This window comes from Rana temporaria, chromosome 10 (genome assembly GCF_905171775.1).
Source record: "Rana temporaria chromosome 10, aRanTem1.1, whole genome shotgun sequence".
NCBI lineage: Eukaryota > Metazoa > Chordata > Amphibia > Anura > Ranidae > Rana > Rana temporaria.
The window spans coordinates 21,931,463-21,957,056 of NC_053498.1; the positions used below are offsets into that span (position 1 = coordinate 21,931,463).

A 25,594-nucleotide genomic window follows, 5' to 3' on the forward strand; every position below is an offset into this window, starting at 1 on the left:
TTACTAAAATGAATATTTTTGTGTTGATTACTTTTCTCCTGAGCTACCCAAATGTTGCCTTTCTTTCATTGTATTCTTTTATTTCTTGATCTATATATATATATATATATATATATATATATATATATATATATATATATATATATGAGTTATAATACATATGTATGTATGGGTATATGTTACAATACTGTTATTATCCTTAAATGAAGAAACAGATTATAATGTTTTAAAGTTCAGCTTGAAATGGAGACACAGAAGGACTAATAATAGGAAACAGATGTCACTTCAAACGACCTCCTCCTCCTTCTCCTTCTTTCACTGAGGAACCAAATATGTCTCTGAATGAAACCCCTGTAAGCTTCAGGATGGGACCCTGTGTTTCTGGACATTCCACAAGGAACTTTTCTGCCTCGTGGCAAGAAGAACGTGTAACAGGAAAAGACCCATATATGGACTGACCTATATAAACTGACCTATCAGTGTGCTCATGTGAATGATGTCATGTTGTCTTTAAAAAGCCAATAAAAGTCCCGCCTCCCTCTCTTGGACGCTGGAACACAGAAAGAAGCAGTTTGTTCCTCAGCTCTCTGTATGCTTTCATGATTTGGGTCAACGGCATAATGGGTTTTGCCCTGAAGTTGAGTCAGGGGTTTAATCCTTTTCACCATCTTTTATTCGCCTTTTTTTTTTTCATTTCCTAGGTTAAAGGGAATGTAAACCTTAACAATTAACTTCTCTTATTTGGTTCCTTGTGGTTTGTTAAATATACTATTGAAAGCCTTGTATTTGTTCTCGGCCTGTGCTGCACTCTTATTAGTAATAATGTTACCATTCTAGGACATGAACCTCATTACGACCCCCAAAAATTACACAATTATTTGGGGACTGCTAAAACAGTGGCCAATATATTGCTACAAAATACCCTGTTTTCCAGTAGGGCTTCATAAAGCGGGTATTACACCTGACAGAGAGGTGAGGGAGACTCCAGTTAAGACCCTTTCCATTGTAGATTTCATGAGACGAGAGATGTGGAGATATGTGGAGAAAAGGCCTTTGACATCGCTGCCTGGAATGTCATAGCTGCTAATCTGCAAAATGTGTCTATTCATATATATGAGGATCTCTATTCTATACTCTAAGGCCCGGATTCTGAAAAAGAGATATGCCGTCGTATCTCTGAGTCCGGCCGTCGTATATATGCGCCTGGTTCATAGAATCCGTTACGCATAGATAAGCATTAGATCAGACAGGCGTAAGGATCTTACGCCGTCGGATCTTAAATGCATTTTTTTTTGGCCGCTAGGTGTCGCCGACGTCGTTTTTCCTGTCGAGTATGCAAATTAGGGAGATACACAAATTCCCGAACGTACGCACGGCCGACGCAGTGAAGTTACAACGTTTACGTTAGGCTTGTCCCGGGTAAAGTTGCCCCTGGGTATATGAGGCGCAGCCAATGTTAAGTATGGCCGTCGTTCCCGCGTCGAAATTTGAAAATTTACGTTGTTTGCGTAAGTCGTCCATGAATAGGGCTGGACGCCCTTTACGTTCTCGTCGAAAACCAATGACGTCCTTGCGACGTCATTTGGAGCAATGCACCCTGGGATATTCTTCGGACGGCGCAAGCGCATTAGGTTCGGCGTGGGAACACGCCTAATTTAAATGCTATACGCCCCCTACCCGCCTAATTTGAATTAGGCGGGCTTGCGCCAGGGGATTTACGCTACGCCGCCGCAACTTTACAGGCAAGTGCTTTGTGAATAAAGCACTTGCCTGTAAAACTTGCGGCGGCGTAACGTAAATGACATACGTTACGCCGCCGCAGAGATACGCAGACCTCTGAGAATCTGGCCATAAACCTTCTACCCAAATTAAGCCAAATTGTTTCCTCTCTTAACTGTTTGCAATTACTAATGGAACATGACATGATTTCCCTCTGCCCCTCCCCCCCATAATTTTATTTTCGCTATTGAACCTTTCTTTAGATTAGAACAATCAACTCTACCAATATCAGGGTAGGCTTCAATGACTTCCTTGAGCCTTTATAGATGACTTACTCTACTATATAATGCAATCTTTAACTCCTGTCCTTAATCTTCTACAGTTATCTGAAGAATACGGCTGCCTTCCCAATTTCAAAATCTCAGAGGCCCTAAACATAACAACCCTCTGGCAACACTGGATATACTTAAAGCGGAGGTTCACCCTAAAAAAAAAATTATATATACACCATTACATCCAGCATACTTCCGACATCTACAGTATGATGTGTTTTTTTTGCTGTACATACCGTTGTATTGTTATTTTCCCCCCGGCATCCGGGTTCTGGCTCCCGCGGGAGTGGGCGTTCCTATTCAGAGGTTAGATGATTGACGTCTGCTGCTGGTATGATAGGGATGGCTAAACAAATAGTGAAAAAAAAAGAGAATAATAGGCGCTCCTTCTAATTCCTTCCACCCCACTGCGCCAATGACTGTGCGAACCTCAAAAAAAGCAGCTACTTAAATAATAATAATGTGTACCAGAAATTCTGTATGAACAAAAATAACTAAACGTTTCTAAATATTAAACAATACATTCGTGATACAGAAAATATTGTGAGGAATGCAGGAATATATAAATAAAGTGAAAAAATTGTATAAATATATATGTGAAAAAGCATCCACATAGAAAATCCAAGGTGATAATATTCCAGGTGAAATCAATTAAAGTGTCCAAAGGAAAACAAATCTTCAAAAAATCTTCTTAATATGAGACCTTTCACCACACCAAAGTGCTCAGTGACTCCACACCCATAGGAATTGCGCTTACCAATGCGATATGCCTTGCATTCTCATGCTTGGCACAAACAGCAAAATATTTCTCCACACAAACTGACCAATTCCACCAGTGATTCTCACAAGCCGAATCGTTGTTCCACATGAAAGGTAAAGTGACTCCGATGGTGAAGTATATCAAACTTGTTTATTTAAAATCGGTAAAACAGCTTCACACATTGCACTTACATTTGATACAGCAAATCAAGGTACTTCAATAGTGAACTAAGCAGCGGGTTCCTCACAGGTGATTATCTTGTTGCATTATGGTCACAGCGGACCTGAATAAAAATCGTCAGCCTCACCCCCTGCTCCGTTCGTCAGCTCATTATATACGATCATACAACATGATGATGCCTTACTGGCACTCAATTGGGCATTAAGCAGACGTGAGGACATACCGCATGTGCAGAAATGCTTTTTGGGCAAAGTGCTGGACTTCTGTATGGCCCACAATTATTTCTGGTATCAGTACCAGTTCTTCTCCCAGCAGGTTGGCGTGGCTATGGGAGGAAAAAAAAAATGTCATATATGTTTTTGGGGGATATTTATTATAGCAAAAAGTAAAAAATATTTAATTTTTTTCAAAATTGTCGCTCTATTTTTGTGTATAGCGCAAAAAATAAAAACCGCAGAGGTGGTCAAATACCACCAAAAGAAAGCTCTATTTGTGGGGAAAAAACGACGCCAATTTTGTTTGGGAGCCACGTCGCACGACCGCGCAAATGTCTGTTAAAGCGACGCAGTGCTGAATTGTAAAAACCCCTTGGGTCATTTAGCAGCATATTGGTCCGGTCCTTAAGTGGTTAACAGAGTGTGATTGACATTTGGACTGACGGGGCGAACGTGTGGGCGTAACATGATGCGTGTCAGAGGTCAGCCCATTGATAAAAGGGAAGTTATGAGTCCGTGTAAAGCAACCCTGCGTGAAGAAGTCCAGAGCGACGAAACTAGTGTAGGGGAAGTTACACGGCACACCAATGAAGCGTCCGAGTACCGACCATCGCATGTGTAGTGTGTTTTTTGAAGTGACGAGTGAGACGAACGGAGCAGGGGGTGAGGCTGGCGGTTTTTATTTAGGTCCGCTGTGACCATAATGCAACAAGATAATCACCTGTGAGGAACCCGCTGCTTAGTTCACTTATTGAAGTGCCTTGATTTGCTGTATCAAATGTGAGTGCAATGTGTGAAGCTGTTTTACTGATTTTAAACAAACAAGTTTGATATACTTCATTTATATATTCCTGCATTCCTCACAATATTTTCTGTATCACAAATGTATTGTTTAATATTTGGAAACGTTTAGTTATTTTTTAGCGCTACTATTTTGTTCATTCAGAATTTTTGGTACACATGATAGGGATGGCGCATACACAAGGGACACTGATATGGTCACCTATACCTATCAGTTAGGTAGTAGGACTTTCCTGTAATCCTTTCCGTGGCCCGGATTCAGATAGGAGATACGACAGCGTATCTCCTGATACGCCGTCGTATCTCTAAGGCCGACCGGTCCTATCTATGCGACTGATTCATAGAATCAGTTACGCATAGATATGCCTAAGATCCTCCAGGTGTAACTGTGTTACACCGTCGGATCTTAGGCTGCAATTCCAGGCCGGCCGCTAGGTGGCGCTTCCGTGTCTTTTACGTGTCGAATATGCTAATGAGCATTTACACGGATTCAGAAACGAACGCCCGCCCATCACTTTTTTTTTACGTCGCTTGGGTTCGGCTTTTTCCGGCGTATACTTACCCCTGCTATGTGAGGCGTAGCTAATGTTAAGTATGGCCGTCGTTCCCTGCGCCGAGTTTTGAATTTTTATGTTGTTTGCGTAAGTCGTTTGCGAATACGGATGGACGTAATTTCCGCTCACGCCGAAACCAATGACGTCCTAGCGACGTCATTGGGAGCAATGCACGCCGGGAAAATTCGCGGACGGCGCATGCACATTTAAAACGTCGCGGGAACGCGCCTGATTTAAATACTACACTCCCCCTAGCCGCGGAATTTGAATTCCGCCGGGGGATTTACGATACGCCGCTGCAAGTTTTGAGGTAAGTGTTTTCTGAATACAGCACTTGCCTCACAAAATTGCGGCGGCGTAACGTAAATCAGATAGGTTATGCGGATCTAAAGATCCGCTAACCTATCTGAATCTACCCCCTTGTGTCCAGTTGTACATATTAGGGAATTGTAATTTTATTTCTGTTGATTGCTGATGAGAAAAATAAACAGATGGATTTATTTGCCCCTAATCCTTCCTTTGCTCACTGCCTGGACCACATACATTCATCACTGTGCTACATGTTTTCTGCTGCACCCCTGGCATGGTTATATCCTCTTAGTCCTCCATAAATTTAGCAGAAATTTGTGCTTAACTAGCAGAAATCAGAACTAGTGTCCCCACTGGAAAAATTCAGGGCAGGTCATAAACAGGAAGGGGTGTGACCTTGACAGGAAGGGATGGATCATATTTAAATTAGGGGTTGCACAAATTTAGTCAGGCCTAGGGCAGCACAAAACCTAAATACACCACTGGGCTGATCTAGTGTATTAAGTGTTCCTGTCTGCAAATATGTCTGCTTTCTTTTTGTGAATCCTTGCTTGGGTGATCTTAATTTTCGTTACGGTGAGGCAGAACATGGGGTTTTTCCATGCCTTGTCTATTTTTTGGCTGCCATGATCCCTTTTTATTGGAATCTATTTACAAATCATTTCTCCAGATTTTGCACAGGTGTCTAAAATATTTAAGATCATTGGTTGAGTAAACATAAACCTTCCATAAATTGTGATTTAAACAATACCCAAAGGAACGGGAACTATTTGCTCCTTGGCACAACATGACACATAATAAAGTATAAATATCTATCATGTCACCGTAACTCAGCACTCAGCTCTAGACTCTCAGGTAGGTGACTACAAAACCGGACTAGCAACTCAACTATCAGCCTTCAAACCTGAACCGGGACTTCTATAATCATGAATAACATCTTCGTCTTTTTGATCTTGAGCTGTTTGGCAATTACAGGTAAGGAATACTTGAAATGTAATGTTTTTATGTATTTTGCACCAACATACTAATCAGGCCTCGTACACACGACAGAGTTTCTCGGCAGAATTCACCGAGAAACTCGGTCAAACCCGGATTCTGCCGAGAAACTCTGTCGTCTGTACACTTTTGGCCCGATGGAGCCGCCGAGGAACTCGTCGAGAAAATAGAGAACATGTTCTCTATTTTCTCGTTGTTCTATGGGAGAAGGCGGCCCGCCGAGCTCCTCGGCGGCTTCATCCCTGAACTCACCGAGGAACTCAACGTGTTTGGCACGTCGAGTTCCTCGGTCGTGTGTACGGGGCCTCAGAGTATTTCTATACCTGAGTGATTTTCCTTTACATGAAGCATTCAGTTTAAAGGGGTTGTAAAGGTTCGTCTTTTATTTTCTAAATAGGTTCCTTTAAGCTAGTGCATTGTTGGTTCACTTACCTTTTCCTTCCATTTCCCTTCTAAATGTTTTTTTTTCTGTGTTTGAATTTCTCACTTCCTGTTTCTCCTCAGAAAGCTTTCCACCATCATCCGAGCGGTGGAAATTCATTTAGAACAGCTTATTGAGGAGGAACAGGAAGTGAGAAATTCAGACAAAGAAAACAAAGAAAAAAAACATTTAGAAGGAAAATGGAAGGAAAAGGTAAGTGAACCAACAATGCACTAGCTTAAAGTAACCTATTTAGAAAATAAAAAATAAAACCTTTACAACCACCTTAAGTCCTCCACTTTTCTCATATGTTCTGAAAGGCATTCTGCATTCTGTGTACCCCTTAGGCATGTGCATTTCGTTTCAATCCGAATCGAAATTCGGACAAATTTTTCATTATTCGGACATTCGGATGCATACGAATTCCCGAATTGTAATATTAACGAATTTACCGAATCCGAACGAACGTTTTCGAATCAAAAACCCGCGGACGAAATTCGATCGAACATCGAAAACAACTTCTATTCGTATTGAATTTAAAAAAAAATTCTATTCGTATCGAATTTGAAAACAATTCGATTCGAAAACAAATTTGAATGAAAATTTAAAGCAAATTTGAATCAAAATCTAAAAAAATATAAATCGATTTCTAAAAAAGAATACAATAAAATATAATATTAAATAATAAAACAATAGAATGAAAATCAAAAAATAGTAAAGAACAGAATGGAATTTAATAGAATGTAATCAAATACAATAGAATATGACCTGGCTTCTTCTATCTATCTTCCATTTTCTGAAATTCGAAATTCATATAGAATGAACTCAAATTCGAATAGAAAAATATTAGAAGAGTAGAATAATAAAATATATATATATATATATAAATAAATTTTATTCTACTCTATTCTAATATTTTTCTATTCGAATTTGAGTTCATTCTATATGAATTTCGAATTTCAGGAGATGGTTTTATATATAAATGTAATTATATATATATATATATATATATATATATATATATATATATATATATATATATATATATATATATATATATATATATATATATATATATATATATATTTCGAATTCGACCGTATTTTTCGAAATTCGGTCGAAAACGAACGAATTCTGAAAAACAAATTTAACACATTTAACGAATCTAACTTAACAAAATTAATTAAATAACAAATTAAAACGAAACAAAACAAAATGTTCCCTTTTGCACATGCCTAGTACCCCTGCCCATACAGACAGTAGCATTGAGATGTCTTTATAAAGCTTGGAACTGAATTGCCTGGAAATGGTTGGACTGGGAGAATGGATAATAACATGATAAAAAAAAATAAAAGTTGGTCTATATAAGGAAGCACAGATGTCCACAGCCCATTGCAGATTAGTGCAGCCTAAAGTAAGGTGACCACATTTTTTAAATGAAATCCAGGGACATATTTTTTATTTATTTTTTATTGGCAAATAGTCAACTATTTTATAAGCATATTTTCCTCAAATGATATATGCAGTGTACGTGGTATGTGTTTATGGAATGATTGTATTATATATACGCTATTTCTCACATTTCATGCATGAGATAAATAAATTGGGGAGCCGGAGGAGGACCCGGGGAGCCGGAACAGGGCACGGGGCACAGAGATTCAGGGACATTTGATGGGAAGTCAGGGGTGATCGGTGCGGCAGTGGGGGCAGTTACAAGCACCGATCTCCCTGTGTGGCTTTCAATGAAGCAGCTGACAGCCGCAGGAGGGAGAGGAGGAGAAGCATCTGTCAGCTGCTTCATTGAAAGCCACACAAGGAGATCTGTGTTTGTAACTCCCCCCACTGCCGCACCGATCAGTGCTGGGGACAAAACCGGGGGAAGACTTGGTCCGGCGACAGTGTCCTCAGTCCAGGGACTGTCCCCTGAAACTGGGGACGTCTGGTCACCCTACCCTAAGGCTCAAACACACATGCATGTATCTGTGACTACATATACAGTACATGGTCCCGGTACAATGATCTCCCTGCCGGCACATTCTCTTATGGCAGAGCTGATAAGAGGAAGATCTTTCCCACTTCCCTGCCTGCACTCAGAGTGATAATGCTAATGCACATGAGGTGATTAGGGTGTGCCCAGGCATAAATTGTGGGTTGAATCCGTTTGGACTGGCACCCGGAAATGAGTATATATAAAGTTCTTGATTTTACATTATATTAATGATAATAGTGTCTTAAGGGGCTGGGTTTGGGGTTTGTAAAAATGTACCTGTCGAATCTACCAGAAATCCAGTGAGCTGATAGCTTTCTGTCCCCTCTGCTTGTGCTGCATGGAAATCCCAAGCAGTTGTTATCAGTCCTGCCAAGTTCTCTGGGGACTACAGAAAACCTTGCACCTATATTGCGGAGAAGAGGAGAGGGGGAGGTGGCTACCAGTCTTAAGGGGGGCAATACATATACTATCAATGTAAATGGGTGCACTAACCTAAGTGTTCTGCACTGACCATCAAAGTAGTTGGGTGCACTACACAGACCCCCCAGGGAAAAGTCACTGACTGTAACTGGGGATACTTTACTGGACCAATATAACTGGTCATACGTAACCGCTTGAGGACTGCCGTGCGATGATATACATCGACAAAATGACACGGCTGAGCACAAGGGCGTACATGTACGTCCCCTTTAAGCCGTCGGTGCACTGGCAACCCAGTCCTCTTCTCCGTAACCGTCCCCGTGGGAACAGCGGACCCGATCGCCGACGGTGTTCTGTGATCGGGTCACAGAGAGGAAGAACGGGGAGCGGTAAGTGTAAACAGACTGTCACTGATCGTCTGTTCCCTGTCATATTGAACAACGGTCAGTGACATCAAACACCAAGCCACGCCCCCCACAGTAAGAATCACACATTAGGGCACACTTAACCCCTACAGTGCCCCCTCCTGGTTAACCCCTTCACTGCCAGTGTCATTTTTACAGTAACCAGTGCATTTTTATAGCACTGTTCGCTGTAAAAATGAGTGTCAAAAGTGTCCGATGAGTCCGCCATAATGTCGCAGTCACGATAAAAAAAACCTGATCGCCGCCATTACTAGAAAAAAAAAATAATAATAAAAATGCAATAAAACTATCCCCTATTTGGTAGAAGCTATAAATTTTGCGCAAACCGATCAATAAACGCTCAGTAGAGGAAACTAGAAAAGTTTAGTTAGGGCCACAGGAATGCAGAGAGCCTTGTAAGCGGCCTGGGGCTTATCCATATATTTGCAAATGTGTGCAACCAATCCTCTGCTTTTAACATACAAAGTTAGACAGTTGAATTCGGCTTGCAATTTGGTTGGTAAGTTTGAGCCTGGTTATTACGCTATACTACTTTATTTATTTACTTATACATACTGTTTGCATCAACACGCATCTCATTTAAAGTCCCAACCCTTTCTTTCTTTCAATTTTCAGGGATGGAGGCATGTGTCATCCACATGCCTCATTCAAAGTCCCAAACCCAGTTCCATATTGCTGGTCAAAGACCAGAGCACTTTTTGCGATTCGGCACTGCGTCGCTTTAACTGACAATTGCATGGTCGTGCGACGTGGCTCCCAAACAAAATTGGCGTCCTTTTTTTCCCACAAATAGAGCTTTCTTTTGGTGGTATTTGATCACCTCTGCGGTTTTTAGTTTTTGCGCTATAAACAAAAATAAAGCGTCAATTTTGAAAAAAAATAATATTTTTTACTGTTTGCTATAATAAATATCCCCAAAAAATATATAAAACTTTTTTTTCCCTCAGTTTAGACCGATACGTATTCTTCTACATATTTTTGTTAAAAAAAAAAAATCGCAATAAGCGTTTATTAATTGGTTTGCACACAAGTTATAGCATTTACAAAATAGGGGATCGTTTTATGGCATTTTTATTAATATATTTGTTTTACTAGTAATGGCGGCGATCAGCAATTTTTTTCGGTACTGCGACATTATGGCGGACACATCGGACACTTTTGACACATTTTTGGGACCATTGTCATTTTTATAGCGATCAGTGCTATAAAAATGTATTGGATTACTATAAAAATGCCACTGGCAGGGAAGGGGTTAACACTAGGGGGCGGGGGAAAGGGGTTAAGTATGTTCCCTGGGTGTGTTCTAACTGTAGGGGGGGGTGGACTCACTAGGGGAAATGACTGATCTCTGTTCATACATTGTATTAACAGAAGATCAGCATTTCTCCCTCTGACAGGACCGGGAGCTGTGTGTTTACACACAAAGCTCCCGGTCCTCGCTCTGTAACGAGCGATCGCGGGTGGGCGGCGGTGATCGCACCAGCCTGGCACGCGCGTCGGGATCAGGGACGAGCGGGGGGCGTGCGCCTCCGGCGGCACGCACACGCCCCTAGTGGCCGCTTCGCAAGGTGACGTAGAGCTACGGGCGGAGTCGACCTGCCGCCGTATAACTGTTATACGGCGGCGGCTGGTCGGCAAGTAGTTAATCCCTGTGTCTTACCGTTTCCTATTTCAGGCCAGCTAAACACCACATGCAATCAGTGCTGGAATATCGACTCAACCCAATGCTGTGAGGAAAGAAAGCTTCAATGTGATGGATCAGGTTGCATGACCTTGTCGGAGTACACCGTTATCGGTAAGTGAGATTGTGTTTTTCCATGCTATGGTTCCATGCTATGGACTCATCTTCCCTTGTTTAGGAGGTAAGATGTATTTAAAGGGAAATCTGAAAAATGTTATTAAAATTTCTAGATTTTATGTCTATAAATGTATAAATGCACAATGTATTTAGGCTGCATTCAGCTCGTAAAACGCTCATCTCAAAAGTTACAAAACGCCCAACAAGCAAAATCCCATTTATTTAAATGGCCCCTGTTCACATCTGAGCATTCTGTCGCATAAAGGAAAATGCCTGAAGCTCAAAAAAAGCGCATGCGCTTCTTTTTTACTGCTTTTTACATTGGGGACCTTTGGACCTCAAAACGCCTGTACAAAAACACTTCAAAAACTCTGCAAAAACGACTGAAAAAATGCCCTAAAAAGCACCTGAAAACGATATGCTCATGTGTGAATGCAGATTTTAATTAATTTCATAACATCATGTTGCCACCCATTAGGAGCTGCTTGTGGGTATATATGTGTAGCACTACCCCGGAAGGAGCTGCTGATTGTTTCAAATGGCACATTACCTCATGGCTCTTCCGAATTCCTAGGGGTGAAGGATGAGTATTGCATATAGTAGAAGTAAAGGAATGTCCGCACAGGTGCTCTTTGCTGTGTTCTTTATTAACCAGCCGGGTAAAAACAATAAAACTTGTGGCGAGGAAAGTAAAGTTGAAGAAGAAAGGAGAATAGCAAATTCAGGCGTAATGATAGCATAACAATTCTATGCGCCACTCCTGCCTGAGTGGGGTTAGCGTACCCGGACAGGCCTCACTCACTGACCTGGCAGCCGGAGTATCACTCGAACATTTGTAGGATAAAGTCCCTGCCACAGACCCTCCTTAGTGAACTTAAACTTGAGGAAAAGTCTCTGCCACAGACCCTCCTTGGTGAACGTCAGGGAGATACCTCTGCCACAGGCCCTCTTTGATTTGTAGTTACGGAGGAAATCCTCCTTAGATGAATCACGCATGGATCCCCATCAACTTGTCACCCAGGTACCGACTGACAGGTGATCAATCCTTCAGTGTCCGGCTACCTTGATCCCCGGTGGTTTGTCGAGGCCCTTTTGGACCGCCAGCCTCTCAATGGCGCTCCTTAGACAGACTCCCCACCGAACAGCAGTACAGCTTGGGATCCTCAAAAGTGGGAACCCAGTCGCCCACTGGGTCCCCGTCGCTGTTCAGATGCTCCTGGCCATCGTGGTCCCGGAACCAGGAACACCGGTAGGCCATAACGCCGAGGCGCCGTGATGTGGTCACCCTAAAGGTCGGTGCCACACTTGAAGAAGAAGACCTAGAACCAATGGCGTCTGCCCCATAAATACCCCTCCCCAGCATGCACAGCGAGGTCACACCCTCCTGATTGGCTGCTGGGAAAGAGCACCCAAACCTTGACTCCACTGCTGCCACCTACAGCATCGGGGTTGGAAGAACACCCCAGCACAGCAGAATAAGGCCACAGCACAGCCAAGCTGAGACAGAGACCCTGTTTAACACATAACAATTTGGATCAGAGTTTATATAGGATGCATTAAGGTGAAAAAAACACGATGGGTTACAACCCCTTTAAAGCCCTACATTTGATGCTAGTCCTTTACAATATATATTTGCTTTTGGATTTAAACACATTTGAATGTTTATTTTCTTATTTTTATCCTCCATCAGATAGTGATAAATTTCGTACAATACAGAAAAGCTGTTCTGTTCCACTATTATGTGGTAATTGCTTTTCTGTAACCACCAACGATAACTTCCTTGTCCGAGTGAGCGGTCAATGTGGGGTAGGAAATGGCAGCAATGAAAATCTAAACTATAAAGGTGAGTTTATGCATCCATATCTTTGAAAATAAGTAAAACATTGTATAATATAATAGTTAACGTATTTATCGGGGTATTGCGCGCTCTGGCGTATAGCGCGCACCCCTAATTTTGACCCTAAAATCCTGTAAAAAAAACATTTTATTACATTTTACTACTTACAGTTTTGGTGTCTTGTCCGGCGTCCATCGGCGGCCTCGTCCAGTCCGGCGTTCGTCTGCGGCCTCAGTGGTGTCCTCCCGGCTTCTCCCGCGCTGTCTTCATGTCGAATCCCTGCTTCCCGCGCTCAGTTTGAAGCCTCCGCCGACGTATACCGAGCGCAGTACACCCAGGTATATTCGGCCAGGCTCGGCTTCTCACGCAAAAACGTCACAGAGTGTGACTACGAGCGAAGCCGAGCCTGGCTGAATGTACCCAAGTGTACTGCGCTCAGTATATGTCGGCGCAGGCATTCAAACACGGTGTGGGAAGCGGGTATCGGCGTATATCGCGCACCCACGATTTTGCCCTGATTTTCAGGGCAAAAAAGTGCGCGGTATATGCCAATAAATACGGTACTTTGTGACATACTTGCCCAAACCAAATATGCAGATAAAGTCAGAGGTATAGTCAAAATTCCTGAATGGAAATTTTTGTTCTTTATTGAAATGAGTGACAGACCTAAAAACTGCTGTCACGTTGTCACTTCATGAGCACAGGTCAGTACTGGCCCCAATATAGATCTGGGAAGTCCATCCAAGTTTCATCCTGTGCTGAGCCCTGATGAAGGGGATGCGTTGTCCTGAAATGCTTTGGCTGTTTTTATATGACTTTTTTTTTTTTTTTTTACAAATGATTTAAACCAGAGTTCCCCTTATATCAGGTTCCCCATCTGTGTCCTCCCTTACATCAGGCTCCCCATCTGAGTTCTCCCTTACATCAGGCTCCCCATCTGAGTTCTCCCTTACATCAGGCTCCCCATCTGTGTCCTCCCTTACATCAGACTCCCCATATGTGTCCTCCCTTACATCAAGTACCTCATCTGTGTCCTCCCTTACATCAGGCTCCCCATCGTGTTTCCTCCCTTACATCAGGTTCCCCATCTGTGTCCTCCCTTTCATCATGGTTCCCCATCTGTGTCCTCCCTTACATCAGGTTCCCCATCTGTGTCCCCCCTTACATCAGGCTCCCCATATGTGTCCTCCCTTACATCAGGCTCCCCATCTGTGTCCTCCCTTACATCAGGCTCACCATCTGTGTCCTCCCTTACATCAGGTTCCCCATCTGTGTCCTCCCTTTCATCAGGTTCCCCATCTGTGTCCTCCCTTACATCAGGTTCCCCATCTGTGTCCCCCCCTTACATCAGGCTCCCCATATGTGTCCTCCCTTACATCAGGCTCCCCATCTGTGTCCTCCCTTACACCAGGCTCACCATCTGTGTTCTCCCTTTCATCAGGTTCCCCATCTGTGTCCTCCCTTACATCAGGCTCCCCATCTGTGTCCTCCCTTACATCAGGCTCCCCATCTGTGTCCTCCCTTACATCAGGCTCCCCATCTGTGTCCTCCCTTACATCAGACTCCCCATATGTGTCCTCCCTTACATCAGGTTCCCCATCTGTGTCCTCCCTTTCATCAGGCTCCCCATCTGTGTCCCCCCTTACATCAGGCTCCCCATATGTGTCCTCCCTTACATCAGGCTCCCTATCTGTGTCCTCCCTTACATCAGGCTCCCTATCTGTGTCCTCCCTTACATCAGGCTCACCATCTGTGTCCTCCCTTTCATCAGGTTCCCTATCTGTGTCCTCCCTTACATCAGGCTCCCTATCTGTTTCCTCCCTTACATCAGACTCCCCATCTGTGTCCTCCCTTACATCAGGCTCCCCATCTGTGTCCTCCCTTTCATCAGGTTCCCCATCTGTGTCCTCCCTTACATCAGGCTCCCTATCTGTTTCCTCCCTTACATCAGGCTCCCCATATGTGTCCTCCCTTACATCAAGCTCCCCATCTGTGTCCTCCCTTACATCAGGCTCCCCATCTGTGTCCTCCCTTACATCAGGCTCCCCATCTGTGTCCTCCCTTACATCAGGCTCCCCATCTGTGTCCTCCCATACATCAGACTCCCGATCAGTGTCCTCCCTTACATCATACTCCCCATCTTTGTCCCCCCTTTCATCAAGTACCCCATCTGAGTTCTCCCTTACATTAGGCTCCCCATCAGATGCTCAATTGCATTAGGCTTACCATCTGATTCCTCCCTTAGCTCAGGTCCCTTATCAGAGTCTCTCCTTGCATCAGGGTCCCCATTAGAGCCTGCCCTTACCTTACATTTACAGCGTAGCAGGATGGGAGCTGGGAGGCAGAGATGATCGCTGGGGCAAGTGCGTGATCAGTTGTTAGGATGCTGGAAGTCTTAGCAACCAACAACAGGGAAAATGACAGTGCAGCAGAGGGAACCCGAAAGAAAACTTGACCTGAAGTCAGACCCATGTAAGAGCACAGTGGGCCCACATTGAAGGTGGGCCACTGACCTTAACTGCTCCCTTACACCGGGCTCCCCATCTGAGTCTTCCCTTACACCAGGGTTCCCCATCAGAGTCCTTCTTTACATCAGGGTCCCTGTGAAAGTTCTACTGACATCAAGCTTGCCATCCGAATCCTCCCTTATATCAGGCTCCCCATTGGAGTCTTCTCCTTACACCAGGGTTCCCCATCAGAGTTTCCCTTTACACTTCCCTTTATAAAAACCAACAAGTATATAAATGGCAAACAGATGAAATCTATCATAATAATTCTATAGAAGAAGAATCGAGAGAAAACTCCCCAGAAATGGAAACTAATATTTGGCAACCCACTACAAATGTGGAAGCGAGACCAAATAGAACCGTACGTACCACTAATATGACAGCACCACAGAGGAGGGAAGAAATAAGTCCCATACGTCAGACGTATAGAGAGAGACCACAAAACGAAGAAAGGAGACCTCAAGCACCATACACACCAAGGATTCCAAGACATAGAAACAGGTTCTCCCCATTAAGGAATCACCCACAAGAAACTCCATATAGAGGAGGACAAAATAGAGTTTTTTTTCCCAGGAGATACAGAGGCAGACCACCCGTCGTGAGAGAAGACAACCGACCTTACAGGTCACAAGGATGGAGACAACCTTTCAGGTACCCACAGAGGAGAGGCCCATACGGAGAACAACAAGGATGGGGCCAGAGACCATACAGACACCCGAGAGGGGAATATTGGGACCAAGAAGAGAACGAGTGGGAAGAGAGGAGAGACCAGACTTACAGACCACAAGGATGGGACCGAGGATACGCAAATGAGGCAAACGAGGGGGGCACAAGAAAAAGAAGGAGAGAATATTAGGAGGAGGCATTTTTAATTTAAGTAATGAAATTTTTACGGAAGATGAGATGAGAGTTTTAGATTTAGGATTGAAATATGCACCGGATAAAGAATTGGATAAGTTTGAAGCATATATAGATCTACAAAAATTTGTACGCAAACTGAACATAAAAAAATTTTTTGCAAATAAAACACCAAAACAAATGGATAATATAACACAATATCAGCATTCCAACTTGAGAAATAATTCAACTTTCAATCCCAAGAGTCAACAAAATGAAAGTCTGACAGTTTTTAGAAAAATGGTTGAAGAAGATATAAGAATTTTAAAAGTTAACAAATCAAAACGTAACAAAATATGGAAAATTATTAAGGAGCTTGAAAAGAAGAAAGATATTATTATTCGTCCCGCGGATAAAGGGGGAGGATTGGTCATACTTAAGAAAAAAGATTATGAAGAAGAAATGAGCAAATTATTAACCATCCCTAACACGTATAAGAGATTGAAGACAAACCCCAAAAAAGAATACAATAAGAAATTGATTACTTTCGTAGAAAAAGGCAAAAAAATGGGCATCCTTACTAAGAAAGAGGCAAAATATCTAACTCCAAAAACAGCAAAAACACCTATCATTTATTATGTTCCAAAAGTACACAAAGATGAAGTCCATCCTCCAGGGAGGCCAATTATAAGCGGCATTGACTCGCTTTTTTCAAGACTTGGGGCATATATCGATGGGTATTTACAACCGCTAGTCAAAGAAGGACCATCGTACCTCAAAGATAGCAGGCAGCTTATAATAGAACTCAATGACATGGTAATAGAACCTACTGACCTTTTAGTTACCATAGATGTGAACTCTTTGTACACTAATATAGTACAAGAAGATGGTATTAAAGGAGTAAAATGGGCTTTGCATAGAGATTCCAAACTGAAGCAGGAACAAATAAACTATATTTTGGAGGGTTTAACTCTAGCTATGAGCCACAATTATTTTTGGAATAAGGGACAATATTACGTCCAAACAAAAGGGGTGGCCATGGGGGCTAAGTACGCCCCCAGTGTAGCCAATATCTTTTTGAATCACTGGGAGGCGGAACAAATACAAGGAATAACGAGACCACCATTGAAATTCTATAGAAGATATATAGATGATATTTTAATTGTATGGGGAGGCACAGAAATGGAATTACAGATGTTTTTTGACGAAATCAACAACAACATCTATGGCATTACGTTCTCGGGGACCTGGAATACAGAATCGATAGACTATCTAGATCTACAATTATTTAAAATGGACAATAGAATTCACACTAGAACTTTTTTCAAAAAAACCGACAGGAACAGCTATATCCCTGTAAACAGTTGTCATCATAAGCAATGGATTCAAAATATCCCCAAGGGACAACTGATGAGACTGTTTAGAAACTGTAGTAACAGTGCTGACTTTGAAATACAGGCCACACAAATTATTAACAAATTTGTTGAAAAAGGCTATAAAAGAAAAGAGCTAGAAATTTTGAAAACGAAAGTCATGAGAATGAACAGAAGTAACATCATAACAGGCACATACAACAAGAAAAAGAAGAAATTTATGGATACAGCGTTCCTAACAGGTTATAACATACAGCACAAGGACATTGAAAGAATTTTTAAACAACACTGGCCTATTCTACAATCAGATAAAAGTCTAAAAAATCTGTTACCAAACAAACCGAGTTTTATATACCGAAGAGCCCCTAACCTCAGAAATAGACTAGTCCACAACGCAATAGACCCTCCCAAACAAATTCAAATTTTTAAAAACTTGAAAGGTTTCCACAAATGTGGAAAATGTTTACCATGTCGTGTTAGTAAAAAAACTAACAAGAAAAAAACAGAGTTCTCCTCAACAACAAATGGTTCCTTACACAAAATAAGAGAACTCATTACTTGTAACAGTACACATGTGACGTATGTTTTAGAATGCCCCTGCCACAAGCAATATGTGGGCAGAACGACAAGAGAATTACATATTAGAATAAGAGAGCATATTGCCAACATAAAAAAGGGTTTCCACAAACACAGTGTGTCCAGACACTTCAGGGATTATCACAACAAAGACCCTGGGTGTATGACATTTTATGGGATAGATAAAATAAAAGAACACTGGAGGGGTGAGGATAAAACTAAAAAAGTATCCCAAAATGAAACCCGATGGATCTATACATTAGATACCCTCCAGCCGGCAGGTATGAACATTGACGTAGATTTGAACTGCTTTTTAACCAATTTTTAACAATTATTTTAATGTCATTGGAAATGTGAGCTGACACATTACAATACTTACCATTTTCACTTATATCTCCATTTATATCTTCAATACATTTTAACTGCTTTTTATAGCCTCTCCACTTCCAATATACATATATACTATTAAAGATATCCTATTCTTCTTTTTTATATATATATTTATATACTTTTTATATATATATTTATATATTTTTATATTAATATTTACATATGTTTTTAACTTATATTATTTAAGGTCTAATATGCAACTCTCAAGCTCTAATAGCAATGACCTATATAATCATGTAATCTTCATTGTAGCACTTTATGTCTGAAAAACACTTGCTTTTACGATTCAAATATTTGCACCAAAATACCATTCTGTTTACCAACGCATAGTATTTTCATTAATATAACAAGGGAGATTCGTTTCATTCCGTTTGTTTTAATATACAGAGTAATTTTTAAACAGGACTCCGGTCTCCAAAAAACCACAACATGGCGAATGTGTCTTTTGTTTTGTTTTATTTACATAATAGGGAGACACGCTCGATGTCTTTTTCCTAAATACATAGAGTAATTTCAGCTCAGGACTCCGGTCTTCACAAAACCACAACAGATGCATTTGCAAGCCCAGTCTAACACCAGAAAATCCCATAAGATCTCTATTAGGTGGACTTCTGTCTGCCATAATCTACAACATGGCGGATGCGGTTTTTTAAACTATAGGGCCTCTAGTGGCTGGACTTCGGTCCTCAAAAACTACAACATGGCGGACGTTTCAGACATAAACGTCCCATATAAATAAGGTAGTGCTGGGGCTTAGAGGCGCGCTCCAGATGACGTCAGATCGACGAAACCGGTAGAGCAGACGCTACTCTAAGCTACAGCACGTTTTTATGTTATGTGTATTAACCTTTCTACCAAATTGTGAGTACCCTGTATAATGTGAATAAAAATTGTTCCTTTTTAAAAACGATATCACACTATTGGGCAATCCATTTGTCTCCTCCTCTTCTGAGCGGTGGAATTTTAGATTCTGGGAAGATCCAGGGATCTGTCAGTATTTATACTGTGAACGCCTGTTACCCCTGTAGGGGTTCAAGTATCTGGTGAGTGCGGGACCATAGGGAGCGAGCACGGTTTTTTTGCACAGAAGATTTATACCTACGTTGCTCTCACGTGGAAGAAGCACACAGCACTTTTAATATTTTATTTATTTATTTATTTTTGCATGATTTTTTGCATAAAGACTCTTTTACTGACAGTATGGAAACTGTTTGTTGAAAGCACACTGCACTATATTTATATTTTTACTTTTATATTTATATTTATATTTATATTTATTGATTCACTCAATTTTGCATGAAGCAGAGATGGAATGATTTTTCAGCACTTGAACACTTTTTGAGTTTTTTGTTTCTTGAATAGTTTTTTGAACAGTTTGTTATTTGGATCACCACGCAACAATTTTGTTGTTTTTGTTTTTGTTTTTGTTTTGGCTTTATTATACCACCCATACAACATTCATTATTTTTTGATATTTAATCTACACTTAAGGTTGGCGCCACCACCTGCTTCCCATATTTCTCCCTTTACACCAGGGTCCCTATCAGAGCCCTACATACATCAGGCTCCCCATCGGAGTCCTCTATTATATCAGGCTCACCATTTGAGTCCTCCCTTACCTCAGGCTCCCCGTGAGAGCCCCACTTATACCAGGCTTCCCACCTGAAATCAGGGTCTCCCATTAGAGCTCACCCTTGCCTTACACATATAGCATAGCTGGAGCAGCAGGATGGGAGCTGGGAGGCTGAACAAATCTGTTCTTCTGTAATTGCTGAAAAAAGAACATGATCGGTTGCCAGGATTCTGGCATTCATAGCAACCAACAACAGGGAAAATGACAGTGCAGCAGGGGAAACCTGGCCTAAAATGAGACCCATGTAAGATAAGGTGACCAGATTTTTAAAATGAAATCTGGGGACATATTTTTTTTTACTTGTAATGGTGGCAATCAGCGACTCTCTGCCTGTCGCCGCCACCCACCTCACAGCCTGTCAAGTCTTACATCAGGGTACCCTGATGTACAGAGTCCAGCACATCAGGGTACATGAGGCACATGAGGGTACATGGGGCACATGAGGGCACATGGCACATTGGGGCACATGAGTGTACATGGGGCACAATCAGGGCACATGAGAGCACATCAGGGCACATCAGGGCACATGAGGGAACATGAGGGCACATGGGAGTACATGAGGGCACATGGGAGTACATGAGGGCACATGGGAGCACATGAGGGCACATGGGAGCACATGGGAGCACATCAGGGCACATGGAAGCACATGAGGGCACATCAGGGCACATGAGAGCACATGAGGGCACATCAGGGCACATGAGAGCACATCAGGGCAAATGAGAGCACAATCAGGGCACATGAAAGCACATTAGGGCACAATCAGGGCACATGAGAGCACACCAGGGCACAGGTCAGCATTTACTTGTTGTTTTCTTCAAAGGCAGAGTAGCGCAGGAAGCGTCTGTCATAAGTTCACTTGTCTCTCATGTCACGCTGCTATTCCCCCGGCAGCCCCCCCCCTCTTGTCCATCTCAGATAATGTCACAAGAAAATGGGGATGGACGAGAAGAGAGGAGGGGCCGCCGGGGAGTAGCAGTGTGACATAAGAGACAAGTGAACTTATGACAGACGCTTCCTGCGCTACTCTTCATGCACCTCGATCTACACTTCCGCGGCACCCGCCCTGCCTGCGGGCCATTTAAAACCGGTCCGCGGGCCGCAAATGGCCCGCGGGCCGGTACTTTGAGACCCCTGGTGTAGACAGTTGTTGTCATTAGCTGTGATTGGCCAGAGCTAATCACATGGTACAAATGGGCTGTGATTGGCCCTCTCTGTATCATGTGATCACTGTGACCAATTACAGCTAGCAACACAATTTTATACAATGTTGTTGGACGAGAAGGCCTGGCTCGCAGTCTCTGCTCTAAATTATCCCAAAGGTGTTCTTTGGGGTTGAGGTCAGGACTCATCTATGTCTTTATGGACCTTGCTTTGTGCACTGGTGCGCAGGGCCATCTTAATAGCATCACGGGCCCCTGGGCAAAGTAATGCTCTGGGGCCCCTACAATGATGACAGTGCAGGTAAACAGACATCAAGTAGGTAGGAGGCAGATGGCTTCCCCTGTGTATCCATCACTCTCAGTGCCATCATGGGGCCCCCAATTTTAGGGCAGCATGGGCTCAAGGACCAGCTGCTTTGGGGAAAGTGCAGGGGGCCCCCCATGCAACTGGGGCCCATGAGAAGTGCCCAGGTGTGCCCTCTTATTAAGACAGCCCTGCTGGTGCGCAGTCATGTTGGAGCTGGAAGGGGCCATCCCCAAACTCTTCCCACATAGTTGGGAGCATGAAATTGTCCAAACTGTCTCAGTATGCTGACGCCTTAAGAGTTCCCTTCACTAGAACTAAGGGGCCAAGCCCAACCCCTGAAAAACAACCCCACACCATAATCCCCCTCCACCAAATGATTTGAAGGGGTGACCCAATACTTTTGACAATATTGTGTGGATGAGCAAGTTTGGGATGGAGGAACTTGACTGGCCTGACCTTAACTTGATAGAACACCTTTGGGATGAATTAGAGCGGAGACTGCAAGCCAGTCCTTCTTCTCCAACATCAGTGCCTGACCTCACAAACACGCTTCTGGAAGAATGGTCAAACATTCCCATAGACACACTCCTAAACCTTGTGGACTGCCTTCCCAGAAGAGTTGAAGCTGTTATAGCTGCAAAGGGCGGGGCCAAATTCAATATTGAACCCTACGGACTAAGACTGGGATTAAAGTTCCTGTGCGTGTAAAGGCAGGTGTCCCAATACTTTTGGTAATATAGTGTATATATCGTTCCACTTGCAATGTTTTATAAATGGGCCCTTTTTTATGAATCACTTATTTATTATTATTTTCCCTCTAGACCCTTGTGACGGTCAGTTAATACCAAACAACTATCAGTGTCCAAGCTGCTTCAGCATTGGTTCCCCTACAGGTTGCGAGAGCACAGGATATGTGGACTGCCTTGGAATGGAAGAGGAATGTTTTGATTATGGTGCATTTGTTATGTTGTCTGGTAAGTATCTATTCCTATCAATGCACTTTTAGCAGCTGATTTAATCATTTACTGAGTGTGCAGCTATCTTTTTAATCCTTGCCTTTGTTCCAGTCTAAGTTGGGGCCATGACCAATCCCCCAGATTTCCTGTTTCAGGGTGGCTCCTTACACTTGTAGGGACTAGAGTTGTGTCTCCCTAGTCCCTACACTGTGTGCATCAATAGAAAAACACAGCCCTATAGCCTAGGGTGGCAAGGCACTCCTCCCACCTCCCTCCTCCTCTTCCCTCCACCTCTCCCCTCCCTTCTCTATACAAAAAGAGTGGTTCTAGACTGCACTGTCCATTTTTAATTACTGTATTTATCGGCGTATACCGTGCACTTTTTTGCCCCTGAAAATCAGGGCAAAATCGTGAGTGCGCGATATACGCCGATACCCGCTTCCCGCACTGTGTTCGAACCACTGCGCCGACATATACAGAGCGCAGTACACTCGGATATAGTCAGGCAGGCTAGGCTCCTCTTGCGGTCACGTCCTGTACGTCCTTTACGCGAGAGGAGCCGAGCCCGCCCGACTATACCCGAGTGTACTCCGCTCGGTATATGTCGGCGCAGTGGTTCGAAAACAGCGCGGGAAGCAGGGATCGAGCAGGGAGGACACCACGATGGCTGCAGAAGGACGCCGGACCGGACGAGGCCGCCGATGGACGATGGGCAGGACGACGGGCAGGACGACGGGCAAGACACCGACGAGGGGCATCCAAACTGTAAGTATTTTTTTTTTTTGCAGGAATTTTCCTTCAAGTTCGGGGGTGCGCGCTATACGCCGGGGCGCGTTATAGCCCGATAAATACGGTATTTCCAGTCAAGACTGTAAGTTAAAGTGGTTGTTTAAGTTCAAGTTTTTTTACCTTTATGCATTCTATACATGAAGGTAAAATAACCTTCTGTGTGCAGCACATCCCCCCCTCCCCCCCAATACCTGCTAGGCTCTGATGAAGAAGGTATCACTTCAAAACGCATCAGTCAGCAGAGGTCCTGATGTACTCTCCTTTATTTTTTGGAGACCGTTGACACCTAGACCGATTGCCACCATTAGGAGGCTTTTACAAAGTGATTTTTCTTCACATGTTTGTGAGTAGTTTTTAATTCTGTTTTTAATAATACATTTATATAAGGATAATACACAAGGCCAGTGCGCTCTCTTTTCTTTATTTCTTTTATGCTCCACAATACCTACCTGAGCCCCATCTCGATCCAGCAATTTGCACGAGATCCTCAGCTATCCCAGCTCTCTCCCTCCTCATTGGCTGAGACAGCAGTGGGAGCCATTGGCTTCTGCTACTGTCAATCACAGCCAGTGAGCCAATGAGGAGAGAGTGGAGGTGGGGCCAAGCAGCGGGTGTGTGTGAATGGAGCAAGCAGCTTGCTGTGGGGGCACTCGGCAGGAGGGAGGCGTCTGGTGTACCAGGAAGGGACCCAAGAAGAGGAGGAGCGGGGTTGCTCTGTGCATAAAAAAATGCCTTTAATATCCCTTGTACCATGTGATTAGCTCTGGCCAATCACATGGTACAGATGGGCTGTGATTGGCCTTGTCTGTATCATGTGATCAGGAAATAAAGAATGCTGTATCTAAACAAATGGAACAGAATTAATTAATAATAATAATACAAATTTTTTATTATTATTGTTATTTATTATTATTAATTTGTTATGCTCCATTCGTTTAGATACGGCATATACTTTTTTAGATCATTTGTAACTTTGAATAAATTAATTTTCGCTATTTTCACTAACAGCCAAATCTGAAAGGAAATTCCAATACCTATAATTTAATACTTAGTAATAGTTGAGTAATTATTAGTTAGTTATTATTTCAGATTTTCGAATTTTCAAATTTTCTGACTTTTGTTATATTCAGATTTTCGTTGTTTTGAATTTCCGTTCTTATTTCCGGATTTTTTAATTTTTGGATTTTTGAATTTATAACTTTCCGAAATTACAGATTTCCAAATGTTTTATTTCCGAATTTTTGAATATTTGAATTTACGAATATTTGGAAAACTGGTTTTCGTTAATTCGGATATTTTTAAATTAACGAAGTAGTTGAAATTCCATATAAAACTAATTAGAAACTAAACAAATTGCACATGTCTAAAGCTCACCAACCATACCTTCCCCTTGCCTACCAAGCTGCATGTTCGGATAAGGGTCCGGTATGGAATATTGGGAGGATTCCAGGAAATGTTCTGTGAGTCCCCCTTAAAATTCATGCCATATCATACTTTAGGTATTATAGAAAATAAAACTTTATTTTAATATTTGAAATTTGATTTGCAGATGGAAAAACAATGAATGTGTCACTTAAAGGATGCATTACCACTGGTGGTTGTAACATTGGATATTCAGGTGTACCTGGAAACAAGGAACTGCAGAGGGATCATATGATTTGTACACCTCCAATAAAAAAAGAATAGAATGTGGTATAATATCACTATACAAGAAATGCACATCAGAACCTGCATCATTGTTAATGCACAGAAACTTGTATAAGAGATGTATAAAAAAATAAGCTTTGCCATAAAATCTCTGTCAATAAAATCTAGCCATTATTAAAAAGTAAACAGTCAATGTGCTTAATAATTCTAAATAAAATCTTAGACTCCTTGTAAGTGTCACTTTATTTTTCGCAAAAGATAAACATGAGAACGATGAGAAAGCGCTTATTCAATAATGTGCCATAAAGTAATATACTCAAAGAATGAATATGACGAGTATCCAAACATACAAATAAATACTAGACATGTGCGTTCCTGTTCGGAACAAATGGATTTTCGTACAAATTTGTTAGTTTTCATACATTCGGATCAATTCGAACATCCAAAAAGCTGAAAGAACCAAAATATGAAAATTACGGAATTACGAATAAGCGAAAATACGAACGTATGATTGGACAACCTTACTAAAATACGAAACACCGAATGAACGATTTGCATTCCGTATTTTAAATCCTTTGTCTGTTCGTAATTTCGCATATTCGTATTTTCATTCCTATGTTCGTATTTTCATTTGTGTGTTTTGTAAATCTGTTTCTTTGTCT

At 42.3% G+C, this 25,594-nt stretch overlaps 1 protein-coding gene across 1 annotated transcript; it reads left to right on the forward strand.

Annotated features, from left to right (window-relative positions):
• Positions 1-5,686: 5,686 nt before the first annotated feature.
• LOC120916415 lies at positions 5,687-25,161 on the forward strand. The gene is made up of 5 exons (XM_040327375.1): positions 5,687-5,845; positions 10,798-10,917; positions 12,611-12,763; positions 22,362-22,514; positions 24,835-25,161. Exons 1-5 carry the CDS (start codon positions 5,797-5,799, stop codon positions 24,969-24,971), a joined length of 612 nt encoding a protein of 203 aa, XP_040183309.1. The 5' UTR covers positions 5,687-5,796; the 3' UTR covers positions 24,972-25,161.
• Positions 25,162-25,594: the final 433 nt, after the last annotated feature.